The sequence below is a fragment of the Sorghum bicolor genome, chromosome 2 (genome assembly GCF_000003195.3).
Source record: "Sorghum bicolor cultivar BTx623 chromosome 2, Sorghum_bicolor_NCBIv3, whole genome shotgun sequence".
Taxonomy (NCBI): domain Eukaryota; kingdom Viridiplantae; phylum Streptophyta; class Magnoliopsida; order Poales; family Poaceae; genus Sorghum; species Sorghum bicolor.
This window is the reverse complement of record NC_012871.2, coordinates 2,858,283-2,874,849: the sequence shown is the minus strand read 5'-3', so window position 1 is coordinate 2,874,849 and position 16,567 is coordinate 2,858,283. Positions and strand designations below refer to the sequence as shown.

The window sequence follows — 16,567 nt, the reverse complement described above, 5'->3', positions numbered from 1 at the left end:
ATTGACTAAAAAAACTAAAATAATTTAGTTCTATTAGTCACCTAACAGTAACTAAAATAATTTATTTAGCAAAGGAAACTAAATGGAGCCTAGATGTGAACTCTTGCCATGCGGCCGGCTCGCGGGCCGTGGCCCTGGGTCCACGTGTGCCTAACGGCCTGTTTAGATTGGAGATAAAAAATTTTTAAGTGTTATATTGGATGTGTCGAAAGGATGTCGGGAGGATTTTTAGAAACTAATAACAAAACAAATTACATAGTTCGTTTGAAAACTGCAAGACAAATCTATTAAGTATAATTAATTTGTTATTAGCATTTATGGGTTAATGTAACACTTAAGACTAATCATGGATTAACAAGGCTTAAAAAATTTATCTCGTGATTTTTAACCAAACTGTGTAATTAGTTTATTTTTTTATTTATATTTAATGTTTCATGTATGTGTCAAAAATTTGATGTGATGAATAAAATTTTTTTAGGTGGTGAAGTAAACAGGGCCTAAAGCAAGCACACACCAAAAGCCTCCTGTGTCCGCACCCACCTCACTGCCGTCGCTGCCCCTTCGGCTCTCGGCCGCATCCATTCCGCAGATGGACTCTGCTCTGCCTCCGCCGCCCGGGGACCCGCCGCCGCCAGATTCCGCAGGTGATCATCGTCTCCATCCCCTCCACTGTTTGCTGGTGCGCATCAAAGAGCAGTGGCCGTTACGAAATGGAAGGAGAGGTTTAGGGTTTTTATTTATTTTAAACTTGTTAGCAAGAGAATATTACAGAGGAGGTTGGGACGCTGGCTTGAGGGAGAGGGATTTACTTCTACTAGGCAAAAACTGCATTTTTTTGAGCACATAGAGAACATTTCTTCTTCTTTTTGATACATTACCTAATGATGAGTTGGAGTTACAATTACAAGAAGCCACATCTCAAATTGCAAGCTCGTTTTCCAAAAAAAAAAGTTGCTGTGGAGATGATATGCATTACATAGACATGGTTTGGTTTTCTTTTCTTTTTCACCCCTTGGTCCTAATGCCATCTCAAATGTGCTTTCTCGTCTACCTGTATGAAATTCTGCTTGTTCAAGAACTAACTCTAGGAACCTCAATCTTATCTTTTGATCCTCTTTTGTTGTGCCCTTTGGGGGGACCCGATCATCAAACCCAAGATGGAAGGAACTTCCCAACAAATCCCCACCTAATACTCAAGGATTCTGGAGAAATCATCGGTGGCTGACTGGCTGGCAAGCTTTGCATTCCTAGTACTCTGTATATTGTTTTGTATTTGGCTTCTTATGCCTCACCCTAGGAAAACAAAGGGCACGTTACCAAGAACACTTTACACATTTACGAAACTAAAAACACAGCTAGAGAGTAATTTGCGAGACGCATCTTTTGAGCTTAATTAGTCCATGGTTGGACGCTAATTGTCAAATAAAGCGAAAATGCTACCGTACCTGTTAAACTTTAACAACCCCAACCAAACACCCTAGGATATACTAGCTGTGCAGCTCATTACTTCTTTCTTACTTTTCTCTAGATGAATGCATCCCACCAAAAAAGAGGGGCACTTGGCACAGCGATCAGCAACCTGTGACCTTCATTCCACCAAAGAAAAGGAGGATTTGGCGGAATGTCCAGCATCCCGAAGTGTCGGTAAATTTCCTTTTATTGATTGGTTCTGGAGTTATGAATTGTGTGTTTATATTTCTCTATCATTGTCATGAAATTGCATTTCTTACTGTTATTATTATTACAAGGAAAACTGTGCCTATTTCTTACAGTTAATGGATGCTTCTATATTTACAACGGTTGGGTTTGTATGGGACTTGAACCAAACTGCAGTGTAGTGGAATATATAATAGGAAATGCACCGATGTTTGGACCCTCTCTTTGCTTAATATGATGCTTTCATTTTGTGGGGTTGATTTATGAATAAGTTGAAGTATTAGGCAACTGAAGGAAAGTATATGGTCCCCAACTATATTTTGTTATGAAGATGCTCTTCTCTTCACAAGTTTGCAGAGAAAAACATGCAGTTGCTTCATGTACAAATAGATAGAATACTCCATGGCCAACTTAAAAAAAATATCTTTTTGCTGCAAAACAATGGGACAGCAAAGTTTTGAAGTGCCTTAAATAACTAGCATCCTGTTTCTTCTGCAGAATATTGATTGGATCAGTGCGATGCCAGATGACATTTTGGTTAAAATTCTTTCATTAGTGACAATAAGGGAGGCTGCAATGACTGACTGTCTTTCCAGCAGATGGAGACACCTGTGGGAAAACATCCACCAGCTCAGCCTTAAGGCCCGTGCTTTTGGGATGCAAGTGCTACCAAATTCCAATTATCTTGAAAATCCTGATCTCTGGAATTCAGAAGCTACAAAGTTCGTGCATAAAGTAAATGAGCTTCTGCGGCATCATAATGGTAGTGGAGTCCAGGAATTCAAAGTTCAGTTCCCATTAACTTCAGCTCATGCTCCTGACATTAATCGCTGGGTTGTGTTTGCTGTGACGTCTGGTGCCAAAAGCCTCAAACTTTTACTATCCCTTTGTGACGTGCATGGTATGGTGGCCATACAACATGTAGAGCCCTACAGCTTCCCTTTGAAGCATTTTACTGATGTGGTAGGCTGCAAATTGCACCGATTGCACCTGTCAAATTGCAGTATAGAAACAGTGCATGCAAACCTTAGTGGGTTTTCTTATCTTTATTGTCTTAAACTCGACTCTGTGGCTGTGGTTGATGCAGTTGTTCTGAATATTATGTCCAGTTGTTCTGCTCTCCGCCTCATGGGTCTGAGGAAATGCCATCAGCTGATTAATTTGAGAGCTTCTCATCCACAATTGTTGTGCATGGAAGTTTATGACTGCAAGAGCTTAATAAGTATCAGTATTCATGCTGAGAAGCTCGTGGATTTCTCATACAAGGGTCATAAGGTGGATGTCCAGTATGAATATGCGCCAGTTGTTCACAGTCTCAGTGCTCATTTTGTGAAGAAGAATGAATGTCCTTTAGAGTGCATAGGTGCACACTTTAAGCTCAGAAGTTTGACCTTGCAATTTCCCTCACGTTTACAGGTATGTAAGGGTTCTGTGTCATTGGTGTGTACTTCTGTACAAGTTCTACTCTTGCTAAAATTCACATTTTTTTTCTTGTGCTATATCAAGGTACCCTGTGTGCTGCAAAAGGGTGAAAGATTCGCTGGTCTTAAGGAAATTGTGCTGTGTCTCTTGACATCTTGGAAAGAGCGCATCCATTCGGTGGCTTATCTCCTGAAAGCTGCCCCTGTTGTTGAAACATTTAAGCTTGAGGTAAGCTGGGATTGCTAATGAACAGCGTTAATAGTGATGGATTTGGGATTTTTCCAGTCATATGATGGGTACTGGTCTTTTTTGTTTATATTAAAATTCTACCTTTAAACAATATATATCTTGCTGAGTTGTCCTCAAATTACACTTGCTTAAATGGCCAAGCCAAATCGGGGTACTCAAAGTCTCAAACTAGAGTATGGAAAATTAGTGGAGTCAGGTCCTGCTGATTCTAATGTGCTGCTAGTTGCTACACATAGATATCTTGCTCTTATTTATATCTTATTATATCAAAGCATGTAAGCTGACATGACTTTTGAAGCAATTGGTTTTAGCCATTATTTGTTGGGCTTGGGCAATCTTATACCAGTTTATTTATCTACAGGTTTATGGAAATTTGCAACCGGTGAGTAAGTTGAAAGTTAAATGGCCCAAGAATTGTATTCTTAGAGTGCTCCACACTGTCAAGCTCGGAGGGTTTAGTGGGGAAGCTGAGTTGTTGCGGCTCTTGTTCTTTCTGCTAAGGAGGTCACCAATGCTTAAGGATCTGCTAATTGACCCACATCCATGCCACTACGTAGGCTTTGGCCGATGGAAGAGGGAAAAGTCTGAAGATGCCATGAGGTGCTATTATGCGAGAGGGGTGGCTTTGAAACACCTGCCCCCCAAAATTCCATCTACTGTAAAGTTGAGCGTTATGTGACTTGTCTGCAGCATGCTTGCACAAAGGGATGTTGCTGATTATCGGTAAGAGCGGTATTTTGAGAATGCTATAGCCTATGGTCAGAACTCATAATAATTTGCTATGAATTGTGTACTGGTAGCAACTGAATGTATAGTTATGAACAAATGCAAATTTAAATAAGTACTGTGCTGTGTCATTAGAATGCTATGTAGCCTTGTGGTGCTGATCATTTGCCTTGTTCAGTGACGTGTTGGGATATTTGATCATATTTCTCTTGTCGATGTACTTGTTTGCTGGTGCAGTTAGTGCACTACACTGATGCGAGAGTATTTTGCTTATCTATAGCAAGTGTGCACTCTAAAGTTTCAGTTTGCAAGGCAGACATGTAGCTTTCCCTCAAAAGAAAACAAACACACTTCAACGATGATGTTTTGTTGTGAATCAGGCGAAAGGCAGAGCTTATTCTGAGTCATACGAAAGGCAGAGCTTGGGAGATGTGGAAACACTTAAACGATGCTTCCCTGCATTTGAACGATGTGTAATCTGTGTCTGATGATGTTTTCTTGTGTGCAGCTGGGTAGGGGGGAAAAGTACTGCTGAAATTTGGTGTTACAACGAGTTGGGGTGTTAATGTTCCACGGGGTTGCTGTTTGCACCCAGGTGTATTAACAAATTCAAGTATCCATCGACGACGCGCGCGGGAAGTCTAGCTTCGGTGACGGCTCCCCCTTCTCCATCCCCAAACAACGTGGATCTGGCTTCCCTCGACGGCAGTGGTAGTGGTGACATTGGATTGGTGGGCCCGTCGATGGGCTCGCTGGATTTTTTTGGTTTTTTTTATTTTATTAACCGAAGCGGACAAACAAAATGCCTTAGATTTATTGTGACCTTTGGTCCGAGGCGTTTTGTTTAATCTAAAATGTCTGCCATAGTTAAAATTATTGTAGTAGTGATTTGATCGTGTTTTGGATTTTATCATAGCGTTAGCACGAGCGTACTCCATGCATACGTCTAAAGATTCGATGTGAGATTCGATGTGATTGAAAATCTTGAAAAATTTTAGGTTTTTAGGCCTTGTTTAGTTCCTGAACGAAAACATTTCGTGACACTGTAGCACTTTCGTTTGTTTGTGGTAATTATTGTTCAACTATGGACTAACTAGGCTTAAAAGATTCGTCTCGTCAATTTTGACCAAACTGTGCAATTAGTTTTTATTTTCGTTTATATTTAATACTCCATGCATGCATCTAAAGATTCGATGTGATGGAGAATTTTGAAAAATTTTGCATTTTTGGGTAGAAGTAAACAAGGCCTAAGTAAACCAGACCTTACTTCAATTCAAGCTGCATATTTTTTTTTTTTGGCACATAAGCCTGACTTGTATTCAAGCGGCGTCGACGAGGTCCGCTAGGGCCGCACCGGCGACCACTCCCCAACCCCTGCGCGCGTCGGATAGCTCCGCGCGGCCGCCGTCGGTGAGGTCTACCCATCTGCGCGGGCTGGGACGCCGGTAAGCAGTGAGCTCGCAGATCCAGCTTTGCCTCCAGGGCGGCGAGCTCGGCTTGCTCCTAGGCACTGGTGGACGGTTGCACAGCGCAGGCACGAGCGCTGAGGCTCGGCGACGGGGGCGCGACTGGAGATGCTCGATTGGTCGCCAGTCAGACACCGTGCGCCGGCTGGAGGTTGAAGGAGAAGCTGACGTGCTCGGTGCCCCTCTGTCTTCCACTCGCGGCCGCATCAGGCCATCGGCAACACAGCCCTGGCCGAGATGGACTCTGCTCTGCCGCCGCCGCCGGATTCCGCAGGTAATTGTCTCCACCCTATCCATTGTTTGCTGGTGCGCATCAAAGAGCAGTGGCCGTTACGAAATGGAAGGAGAGTTTTTTTTAGCAAGAGAGTAGTACTAGAAGAGAACGGGACGAATGGTCCGAGCAGGGTGGGATCCGGCAGGGAACAGAGGTGGTTGGGGCGCTGGCTCGGGGGCGAGGGATTTACTTCTACTTTTTTTGGGCACACAGAGAAACCTTTTTTTTTTCTTGCATAATGAGTCGGGGTTACAAGAAGCCACATCTCAGATTGCAAGCTTGTTCTTATTTGTAAATTCGGCTTGGTGAGGAACCATTGGGAGCTCCTGTTTCAGCTTTGAGGTAACGATAATGTGGGGATGGGATTTGGTCGGGTTTTATTTTTAAGGAATAAGGTCGGTCAATTGTTGATACATCATCTCTCATAAATCATAATGCCGTGCTTGTGGGGATCGATCCCAAATCAGAAGGAAATTCCACCTATTCAAAACTTTTGTCAGGCAGGAAAAAGAATCTGTGAAGCTGATTTTTTATTCCCAACCTCAGTCAAGTTTAATAGCTCCTTCTCAGAGAGTGTCAGTTCCAAGTACTTTGTCACTTTGCCTCAGCCGTTCATCAACATTAAAAAGAAAAACTATGATGTATTGTTTTTATGTGGGGTTAGAAAAAGTAGAGGTGAAACACAAAGGGCGTGTTTGTTTGCCTGGACGAGGGGTTGGGCCTGGCTGTGAGGTGGAGATGTTTGTTTACCTGGACTTGTTTTGGGCCTGGCCAGCACGATGATTAAAGCACCCACCAGCCAGGCCCGGCAGTGAAGGCCACTCCCACCGTTTCTGGCGAGCCAGGCCGAACGTGTGCAGGCATGGGCTTCATTTGGTGCTGGTTAGAAGGTAGTTTGCTATACTGCCACCCTATGCAGGCAAACAAGCACCAGCTCAATCTAGCCAGGCTCAACTGAGAAGTGCAACCAAACCAGGTGCACTGCACCATCTGGGCCTGGCCATTTAGGACCTGGCCGAGGGGAACCGGCCTGGCTGGGAAGGCCCAGGCAAACAAACACGCCCAAAGTGAAAACGCTTCTTGTCCATTTCCTCAGTTTTGAAGGGCACAACGTTGTAGCTAGAAGACAATTGAGTCGCCTAACCATGCAGCTCAGCGTTTGTTTTTGACTTTTCTCCAGATGCCTGCATTCCACCAGACAACAACAGGACCTCGTGCAATGCCCAGCAACATGTCCAGGTAGAGTTTCTTCCATTTTTCATCAAAGCTTAAGATAGTGCACTTCCTTATTCTAGTGAAAAGTGCATTAGGTTAATCGCACCCTTTAAAGGATGATAAAATAGAAGAAAATTTTGTTTTCTTGTTTGGTACTAGAAGGCTTTGCTAGTAATTTTTTTTTCTGAAACTAGAATGCTTTATTATTGTTTTTGTTGTTTGTTGTTCTATTGGAAATCTAACAATCCACGAATGTACTACCATTTTTCTTTCTCATAAGCATTGTTTGTTTATACTAATCTCCACAGATCAATGCAACAGAAACATAATACCGCAAATTTTTTCTGATTAGGGTTGTTTGGTTTGCTCATGGATGTCATTTTTTTCCACTAATGGTTTTATCTAGTAGAAAATGCAGAGACGTTTGGATCCTCTTTCCTCCTGACCTTGTGCTTTGTCGTGCTGAATTAGTTGAAGGCTAGAATTCGAACCATTATGCAAATTGAACAGAAGGATATTTATTTTTGTACCTTTAGGAAATATATTCTTCTCTGTAGAGACTTTGCCATTGTACTCAACATTCATATTAAAATTAGATGCTTTCTTCTGTAGTGGGAAAAAGGTTCAAAACATCCAGTTAATCTATTTTATGTGCAGAGTCCTGATAGGATCAGTTCACTGCCAGATGGCATTTTGATCAATATCCTTTCACTGATGACTGTACGTGAGGCTGCAGTGACTGATGTTCTTTCTACAAGATGGAGACACCTCTGGGAATCTGTGGACCATCTCATCCTTGACATGCATACTTTTGGGATGCAAGTGCCCCCAAATTCAGATAATCATGGAAATCTTGATTTCTCGAATTCAGAAGCTACAACATTTGTGCGCAAAGTAAATGAACTTTTAAGCCATCACAAGGGCAATAAACTCAAGGAATTCAAGGTCGAATTCCCATTAAGCTCAGCCCATGCTTCTGAGCTAGATCGATGGGTTGCATTTGCTGTTGCATCCCATGCAGAAACACTCACTCTTTCCCTTTGTGATGAGCATGGCAGGATAGCCATAGATCATAGAGAGGCATATTTCTTCCCTTTGAAGCAGTTTTCTGATGTGGGTGGCTGTCAATTGCATGTATTGTCTCTTTACGAGTGCATTTTTGAAACAGTACCTGCAAACCTCAGTGGATTTTCTTGTCTGTATTCCCTGTCACTCTGCAATGTGCGAGTGGTTGATGAGGTTCTTCTGAGTATCATGTCCAGCTGTAATGCTCTTTGCTACTTGTATCTGAGATCATGCCATAAATTGATTGATCTAAGAGTTTCTCATGCACAACTGGTGAACTTGGAAGTTTATTCCTGTGGGAGATTAAGAAATATCAGTATTCATGCTGAAAAATTGGAGAGTTTCTCATACAAGGGTCGAAGAGTAGACATTGAGTATGAGTGTGTGCCAGTTCTTAGCAAGCTAGGTGCTTATTTCGGGATTCTGAAACACACTTTGGATCTCTTAGATAATTTTCCTAATAAGCTCAAAGTGCTGACATTACATTTTCCATCACGTTGTCAGGTATGTAAGAAACCATCATGTGGTCGTATAATATCTGTAGAATTTCTGTTCTTGCTAAAGCAGTCTCTGTTTTCTCTTTATTTAATTTTCGGTCTATCTCCAGGTATCTCGTATACTACAACACAATGGAAGGTTTGCTGTTTTGAAGGAAATTACATTGTGTATAAAAATGCGTCAGTCTTGGAAAAATAGCATTCGTATTGTGGCTCTGATCCTTCAATCTGCTCCTTTAGTTGAAACACTTAATCTTGAGGTATATAAGTTGGACTTAAATAATAGGATTTCATGCTTTTTCCCATTCCCTTGATGACCCCACTACCTGAGTGGTCACTGTTCAGTTATTGTATATTTACTATACTTCAAGTTTGCACTGATTTTCTAGATATTTTAACTCTGAACATCATGTATCGCTGGGTACTTGTTAGTATGGGGGAAAGAACCCTGCTTGTTGCTATGCATAGATATTTCAGCTCTTGTATACAATATACCCACTTGTAAACAATATAATCATAGCTACATAGTTGGTACCTTCTCAAGCTAGTGTTGAAGCCACTATCTTTTAGCCTTCTACTGGTTCATGCTGGTTTATTTAATTCAGGTTTGTGGCAACCTGCGACCACTGAAGATGCTGAAGATTAGATGGCCCAAGAATTTTACAGCTGCAAGTCTCAGGACTATTAGGATTGGAGGGTTTAGTGGGGAATCAGAATTGGTGCATCTCTTGCTGTTTCTGTTAAGGAGGTCACCTGTGCTGAAGACACTTGTAATTCGCACACATCAAGTCAGGCACCCAGCCTTGCGCATATCGGAGATTGAGAGGTCTAAAGATGCTGCTCTGAGGTGCAATTATGGAAGAGAGGTGGCCCAGACACACCTGGCTCCTAATGTTCCAGCTACCGTGAAGCTCAGCATTATGTGATTAGTGTGCTAATAATAACAAAACCATGGTTGTTGTTGATTACCAGTGAAGAAGTGTAATTCATGCATGCATACCCTAAGTAACGTTCGGAAAATATCTTTCTATGAATTAGGTACTGGTAGCTACCGAGTGTAGTGAAGAAATGTTGGAGATTTTTAGGATGAAGTCTGTACTTTTGAATGATGCTGTATCTGATGGTTCCAGTGACTACTATAATTTGTGACGCGTTGGATGCACTTGATAGGATTCCTATTTCAACACTTAAGTATAAATCCTTCGCACCGTCATCATCAGCATATAGCATTCGAAAATCACGAATTTATTTTGCAACAGCCATTTGCCATGAGGCTCGCTCTGAAAATCAAGATCTTTAGAAATCCTCACTTAGAATGAGGAATCGTGCCTAAAATTTAGAACCAGAGTAATGGTGTTCTGTGTCATCATGTAACGCAAAAGAGAGAGAGCGAGAGAGAGAGAGAGAATAATAAGTGTGAAACTGATGATGTGGAAAAAGAAAAACATAAGGCTAACTATGTGGAAAACAAAAGAGTAAAAAGTGGGGTGAGAGAGGCTCGAACTCTCGACCTCAGGATCACTCGCTTTAGCTATGAGACCTACGCGCTAGCCAACTGCGCCACCACCCCTTTGTTGTTTCCTGCAAGTTGTTATTTTAAAAGTAAAATCGTTTAATACGTCATTTCGAACTGTTAGTTCTATCGTCTGAATCTAGCAGTGCTAATTTTAGCTGCTAGCAATTAGCACTAATAAATCTAAACATACCTTTAAATGACGTGCAATTCGCCAACTCATAATTTCCATCTCGCTTAAACCGTAGTACATGCATCACTAGTGTTGTTGACATCACAGTCCTTGAAAGTTTCAATTCATAGAGTTATCTTAAATCACCTATTAATAACCTGTACATGTATATTATATTGTTAAATACAATTATTATGTGTAATACATTGTTAAAACAGTTCAACTTCACCACAGGGGCAGATTTATAGTAGGTGCATGGGGGTACAATTGTCCCCTAAAATTTCTAGAAAAATACCAAGTATATATACCCTTTAATATCATGTACATATGTAAGAGCATCTCCTAGAGACTAGGTAAAATTATATTCTAAACTACAAAGTTTAGCCATTGTGTAAAATAAAAACTCACTCAAAGCATAGAATTTCACAACAGCCTTTGTATATGATAGCTAGTGAGGACGACATGCTACATATAACAAGCGAAAGTTCAGAAGTAGTAAACTTGCTATTTTAGCAAACCAGATAGCACACCTGTTGGACTTTATTTTTTGCTTTAAAAATATAAAAATAGTCTAGATAACAAGGGTAGCATATCTGTTGGAGTTGCTATATTATTAAACGCAATTGCTAGTTTTGCTCAGCTGATACAACAGCTCCAATACTCTACGTTCGTTTGCTTCTAGGCCCGACAACAGCCCAGTTCCGAACTACCCAACACATGTAGAACAGCCAGACCAAACGAGGCAACTAGTACCTTCTCAACCTGCCGCCGGCTGGAAAGACGAAAACCCTCATCGCTGACGGCTGACGGCCGGCAGGCCGAGGCGCTGCTACTTCCCTGAGGATCCCTCCGGCAGTCCGGCTGCTTCCCGGCCCTGATGCAAAGGTGCAAACGGTAAAATTCAATCTTGTTCTATTCCAATGTACCATTAGACATTAGCTGAGTAATCAATAGTTCTAGTTCGTGGAATTCCTCTCTTCTAATTTGACCAATTATTTTCTTAGAAAATATCCATCCCTAGAGTACTCAGTGATCAGTAAGTACTTAGTTTTATTATTGCAGAACATCAAGCAGCATGAAGAGGGAATAGCAATCTTGCATCTCTATGGAGTGCTCATGCTCATACTCGGTAGCAGAAAGCGCAAGGTATCTTTTTCCACTCCAAATCATACAAGGCCTTGTTTAGTTCACCCTAAAATCCAAAAACTTTTCAAGATTCTCCGTCACATCGAATCTTGCGTTACATGCATGAAGCATTAAATATAGTCAAAAACAAAACTAATTACACAGTTTGCATGTAAGTTAGTCTATAATTGGATAATATTTGTCACAAACAAACGAAAAGTAGCCGAAATTTTTTTATTTCGGCAACTAAACAAAGCCCAAGTATAGTTTATAAGATTTAGTTGGAAACTTGTAATGGAATTATGGAAACATGTAACTTATTCCATCTATATATAACTGCAACTATTTTATTATAATTTAGTGATTTAATTATGTTATGTCCAACTAAACAAGGCCCAAGTATAGTTTATAAGATTTAGTTGGAAACTTGTAATGGAATTATGGAAACATGTAACTTATTCCATCTATATATAACTGCAACTATTTTATTATAATTTAGTGATTTAATTATGTTATGTCTATGTAGATGAACTATATCGTTTTCGTCCATACACTCATGATTGAAATCCTAGATCTGCCATGCTTTACTGAGAAAGTTGCTCATTAAGCTAAAACCCCTCAATACAACTTCACTATTAAAGTTGAGCTATGCCAAATGAGACCTAATTTGTTCTAAATTTGCTAAAAATCTATTTATTCAACAAGTATTTCATAATACTCCCTTCATAATCATTTTTAGCTTAAAATCCCATTTAGAATCCATCATGGTTTTTATCTCTATTAGTTACCTTGCCATGTAGATAATTTGGGCCAAAGGGCCTCTAGTCCAGTTGGTTAGAGCAACGCAACGACGGGTTCGACTTTCCGTGGGAGCAAAATTTAGGCTGGGGTTAAAAAAAATCCTCTCATCTGTCTCATGCCAAAACACCGATCTAGGCCCATCGTGTTCTCACATGGGCTACGATGACACTACGTATGGATGAAGTAAAGGTTCCGAGATTTTCTCAACCTACATGGAAAGGTCTTCTTCTTAATGCAATACCTAAGGGTTGTCTTACCCCACAGGTTGAGTTTTTTACGTAGACAATTTGCTGATGTGACAGCTAATTTAATGAGAAGAGAAGGAAAAAAAACGCAGAAATGACGTCTAACTTAGACTCGACGTCTACATGTGTGACGAGACAGTCGAAACCATCGCATACAGCGTTGGGGAGAAGCTGCGCTCTGTTTCCATCAGGCAATTAGGGACCGGTGGGAGCTCACGTCGCCGACGAAGCACACGGCTCATGCGGCCACCGCCGCGGACCTCGCACGGACGCCAATCGCGGTGGGTCTCCGAATCTGCCGTCCTTATTCCTCCAGTTGTTGTTGCTCTCGATCAGCTCTCCGGCTCTCGCATTCTTCCTTCTCCAGAGATGGTAATAAGATCTACAGCAATGAGGTCAGCGACAAGCTGCGGCGGCCTCCTCAAATGCAGCATGATCGAGGTGGGTCTCCGAATCGCCGGCCTCCTCTTCCGCATTGTTGAGATCATCTCATGCATGCGAACGGCGAGATCCTCCGCATGGATTTCTTTTTTTTTATTTAAGGCTCCCCCAAGGATTTGGACACCGCTGGATTCGATCGTACCTTGCCTCCACTACTCATCCTCTGCCACCCATCTGAACCCCACCTGGTCACCTGCTACCTGTTGCTTGACGGGGTTCATGGATTCAGGCCTTGTTTAGTTCCTCAAAAATTTTGTAAAATTTTTCAGATTTCCTGTCACATCGAATCTTTAGACGTATGCATGGAGTATTAAATATAGATCAAAATAAAAACTAATTGTACAGTTTGGTCGGAATTGACGAGACGAATCTTTTGAGCCTAGTTAGTCCATAATTAGACAATATTTGTCAAATACAAACGAAAATACTACTATTCCTATTTTGCAAATTTTTTTGAACTAAACAAGGCCTCAGCTTCGGCAGCGTCATTGCTGGCGACTTGCGGGAGGAGTTAGGCCTTGTTTAGATACACCCAAAAACCCAAAACTTTACAAGATTCCCCGTCACATCGAATCTTGTAACACATGCATGAAGTATTAAATATAGATAAAAGGAATAACTAATTATACAGTTTATCTGTAAATCACGAGACGAATCTTTTAAGCCTAGTTACTCCATAATTAAACAATGTTTGTCAAATAAAAACGAAAATGCTACAGTGTCAAAATCTAAAAACTTTTTGCATCTAAACAAGGCCTTAATTGGTGGGTGATCTCAGGATCGGCGTGTGACCAAAAAGGTTGACCCCCTTCTTCTTCTTCTTCTTCAATGGTTTCTTGGACTCGCTGATATATGATGTTCCTTTGGTCGGTTTGCTTTATCTCTGACAAGCCTTTTACCGAAATTTTTTTGTTCTTGGTTCACTGTAGGGTTGACAAGAGGAGATCTGGGCTTCGTGAAACTGACGAGGATGACGGTGGAATGGATAGAGCTTGTCGGGACCTTTCTTCTTCCTTCTCGGCTCAGTCTGCCTGGGCGGGGCTAGGAATTGCACAATCCTTTAAGCACCTCAAACATGTGCAATCCCATTCTTGAAATCAAATGTAGTGCCTTTTTCCTTCAGATGTTAAGATGATTTTACTTTAATTTTAGTAAGTTCATTTTGGCAACTTTGGTCATCATGTCAATGTTTAGAATTTAGTTATTATGATAGTGAAACAGAGGATGAGGGACCCTTATATATGTTTAACTAAATAGTTATCAGTTGGATAATTGTAGGATTTTAGAGTGAGACACAGCATGCATGCGTTACCCACCTCCATGCAGGTCAGCAATTTCTCTACATTCCTATAGTGGTACCATTAAGGTAAAGATGATGCAATCTGCCTTAATGTGTATTTTTTATTTTTTTTCCTTACTCTGAGTTCTTTGTGTGCGGCTATGGTATGTTTGACGAAATTATGAATATTCCCTTTCCATAGAAAAATGGTTTGCTCCATATGTAAATATATCTGACATATATAGTTAAAGTTCATATGGTTTTGAGGCAGACCAAGGTTGGTTAGTTTACTTGTTTATCTTTGATGCTAATTGATGTGGCCGTAGATGCTATGCTTGGATATGTTCGATCCCTTGATCACAGTAAGAAGCAGCAGATGGTTACCTAAAGCTAGATCCCAGCAGAGGATCCGTGTAATTTTATTCTAGAGATTGTCATTACTATTTTCTGTGTTGCAGGTATACATGTAGATGCATGTCGATATTCAAATTGTATAAACCAATCAGTTATCCGATATTTCCTGCGATCACTGGACCTCAAGATTTATCATCAAGTCAAGATTTAACTCAGATTAGAACCTACACACGAGCCAACTGTGCCAGAACCCATTTGCTTTTTTATGAAAGTTGTATATGTTCCCGTAGGTATCTGTCATTACAAATTTTGAGCACCTATTATTCAAATCTATTACATATACATCTTACCAAAGCATTCCCCATTAACTTTCAATCTCTCCATGCAACCTAGCACTACTACAGAATGAGGCATTGGTCGATGCTCAAAATGGCCAAAAACCTCGGCCATTTTGTGGCCCGGGGTTAAAGAGCCCTTTAACACCGGTTCGTAACACGAACCGGTGCTAAAGGGTCCTGCCCAACGGCTACTGACAGGTGCTGTCGGGACAGAGACCCTTTAGCATTGACTGGTGAGCCACGGTCCGAGGCAAACCCTTTAGCACCGGTTTTTGTTACAAACCGGTGCTAAAGGGTGACCCTTTAGCACCGGTTTTTTCCTGAACCGGTGCTAAAGTTCCGGTTTATAGGCCGGCTCCCTCCTCCCCTCTGCCCATTTGAAACCGAGAGCACCATTGTTGTTCTTGGAGCTTCTTCTTGCTTGTTCTTCATCTCCAACGCCCATCGTTGATCTTCTTCGACTCCGTCATCGTCTCTTCGTGCTTGGAGGTGACTAACTTTTGTCTTTCTTGTCTTTTCATGTTGTTTTTGGCTTGTGATGTTCGCATTATTTTTAGCTCAAATCCACGTTGTTATTTTAATGATGTTGATCAAGCGAATGATCTTTCTATTATAGTTAGGATCGGACGCGAACTAATTATGTTGCTTAAGTGCAATTTAGTTTTGGTTTTTTTAGTGCTAGTTGCGATTGTATTTGTTGTAGCCAAGCTTTCCTAAATTAATCAACTATGTATCTTAGACATGTTGTGCAATAAGATGAGAAAGTATATGTGTGCATGGTTTTCATAATATATATGTTATATTTAATGCAGATGGTAACACGTAATTGGATGTATAATGTCGATCGGCGCTCCGAAGAGTTCATTAATGGCGTGCACTATTTCTTAAATGTGGCCGAGTCAAATAAGAGGGACGGTTTCATGTGCTGTCCATGTGCCGTGTGCAAGAATTTGATGGAATATTCTAACTCAAGAACTCTTCATTCACACTTATTAAAGTCAGGTTTCGTACCAAACTACATTTGTTGGACCAAACATGGAGAAAGCGGGATTATAATGGATGAAGGTGAAGAAGAAGAAGAAGAAGAAGAAGAAGAAGAAGAATTGGACCATGCCAATATTATTGCTCAGTACGGTCGCTTCAATGATGTTGCAATAGGGGTAGATAATGAAGAAGAGGTGGCGACAGAAGATGATCGGGGCGATGATGCTTTTGGTGATGCCATCCGTGATGCACAAAGAGAATGTGAAAGTGATAAAGAGAAAGCCAAGTTCGAGCGCATGCTAGAGGACCACAGGAAATCGCTATATCCCACCGCTGAGGAGGGGCAAAAAAAGCTGGGTACCACACTAGAATTGCTGCAATGGAAGGCAAAGAATGGTACATCTGACAAGGAATTTGGGCAGTTATTGAAGATCATAAAAAAGATGCTTCCGAAAGACAACGAATTGCCCACCACTACGTATGAAGCAAAACAGGTTGTCTGTCCTTTGGGATTAGAAATCCAGAAGATACACGCATGTCCTAATGACTGCATCCTCTACCGTGGGGAGGAATACGAGAATTTGGATGCATGTCCTGTATGTAAGGCATCACGGTATAAGATTAGACGAGATGATCCTGGCGATGTTGAGGGTGAAGAACGTCATAGGAAGAAAATTCCAGCCAAGGTTATGTGGTATGCTCCTATAATACCACGATTAAAACGTCTGTTCAGAAATAAGGACAA

General features: G+C 41.2%; 2 protein-coding genes and 1 non-coding gene across 5 annotated transcripts; 2 read left to right on the top strand and 1 right to left on the bottom strand.

The window, feature by feature from the left end:
• LOC8079916 (putative F-box/LRR-repeat protein At3g58880) lies at positions 520–4,961 on the top strand. 3 transcript variants are annotated; one of them, XM_021453197.1, is made up of 6 exons: positions 520–644; positions 1,529–1,644; positions 2,155–3,072; positions 3,163–3,306; positions 3,689–4,050; positions 4,562–4,961. In XM_021453197.1, exons 1-5 carry the CDS (start codon positions 590–592, stop codon positions 4,004–4,006), a joined length of 1,551 nt encoding a protein of 516 aa, XP_021308872.1. In that variant the 5' UTR covers positions 520–589; the 3' UTR covers positions 4,007–4,050; positions 4,562–4,961. The 3 variants fall into 3 exon arrangements, with proteins under 3 accessions (XP_021308872.1, XP_021308871.1, XP_021308873.1); XM_021453196.1 differs by lacking the exon at positions 4,562–4,961 and having other exon boundaries at positions 3,689–4,409; XM_021453198.1 differs by lacking the exons at positions 3,163–3,306; positions 3,689–4,050; positions 4,562–4,961 and having other exon boundaries at positions 2,155–2,619; positions 2,744–2,878.
• Positions 569–9,739, top strand: LOC8086401 (F-box/FBD/LRR-repeat protein At1g13570). Its single transcript, XM_002461397.2, has 6 exons — positions 569–605; positions 5,773–5,793; positions 6,974–7,032; positions 7,666–8,577; positions 8,681–8,830; positions 9,176–9,739. The coding sequence occupies exons 1-6, from the start codon at positions 590–592 to the stop codon at positions 9,494–9,496; spliced, it is 1,479 nt and encodes a 492-aa protein (XP_002461442.2). The 5' UTR covers positions 569–589; the 3' UTR covers positions 9,497–9,739.
• On the bottom strand, positions 10,054–10,140 carry TRNAM-CAU. The gene is given in 2 exon segments: positions 10,054–10,089; positions 10,103–10,140. It is a non-coding gene; the product is annotated as a tRNA-Met (tRNA).

Bases quoted from the DNA above. Each gene is read 5' to 3' on its own strand.
- LOC8079916 (XM_021453197.1), top strand. From the start codon at position 590: ATGGACTCTGCTCTGCCTCCGCCGCCCGGGGACCCGCCGCCGCCAGAT. The intron at 1,645-2,154 runs GTAAATTTCCTT...TTTCTTCTGCAG, and splicing joins TCCAGCATCCCGAAGTGTCG to AATATTGATTGGATCAGTGC. The intron at 3,307-3,688 runs GTAAGCTGGGAT...ATTTATCTACAG, and splicing joins TTGAAACATTTAAGCTTGAG to GTTTATGGAAATTTGCAACC.
- LOC8086401 (XM_002461397.2), top strand. The intron at 8,578-8,680 runs GTATGTAAGAAA...GTCTATCTCCAG, and splicing joins ATTTTCCATCACGTTGTCAG to GTATCTCGTATACTACAACA. The intron at 8,831-9,175 runs GTATATAAGTTG...TATTTAATTCAG, and splicing joins TTGAAACACTTAATCTTGAG to GTTTGTGGCAACCTGCGACC.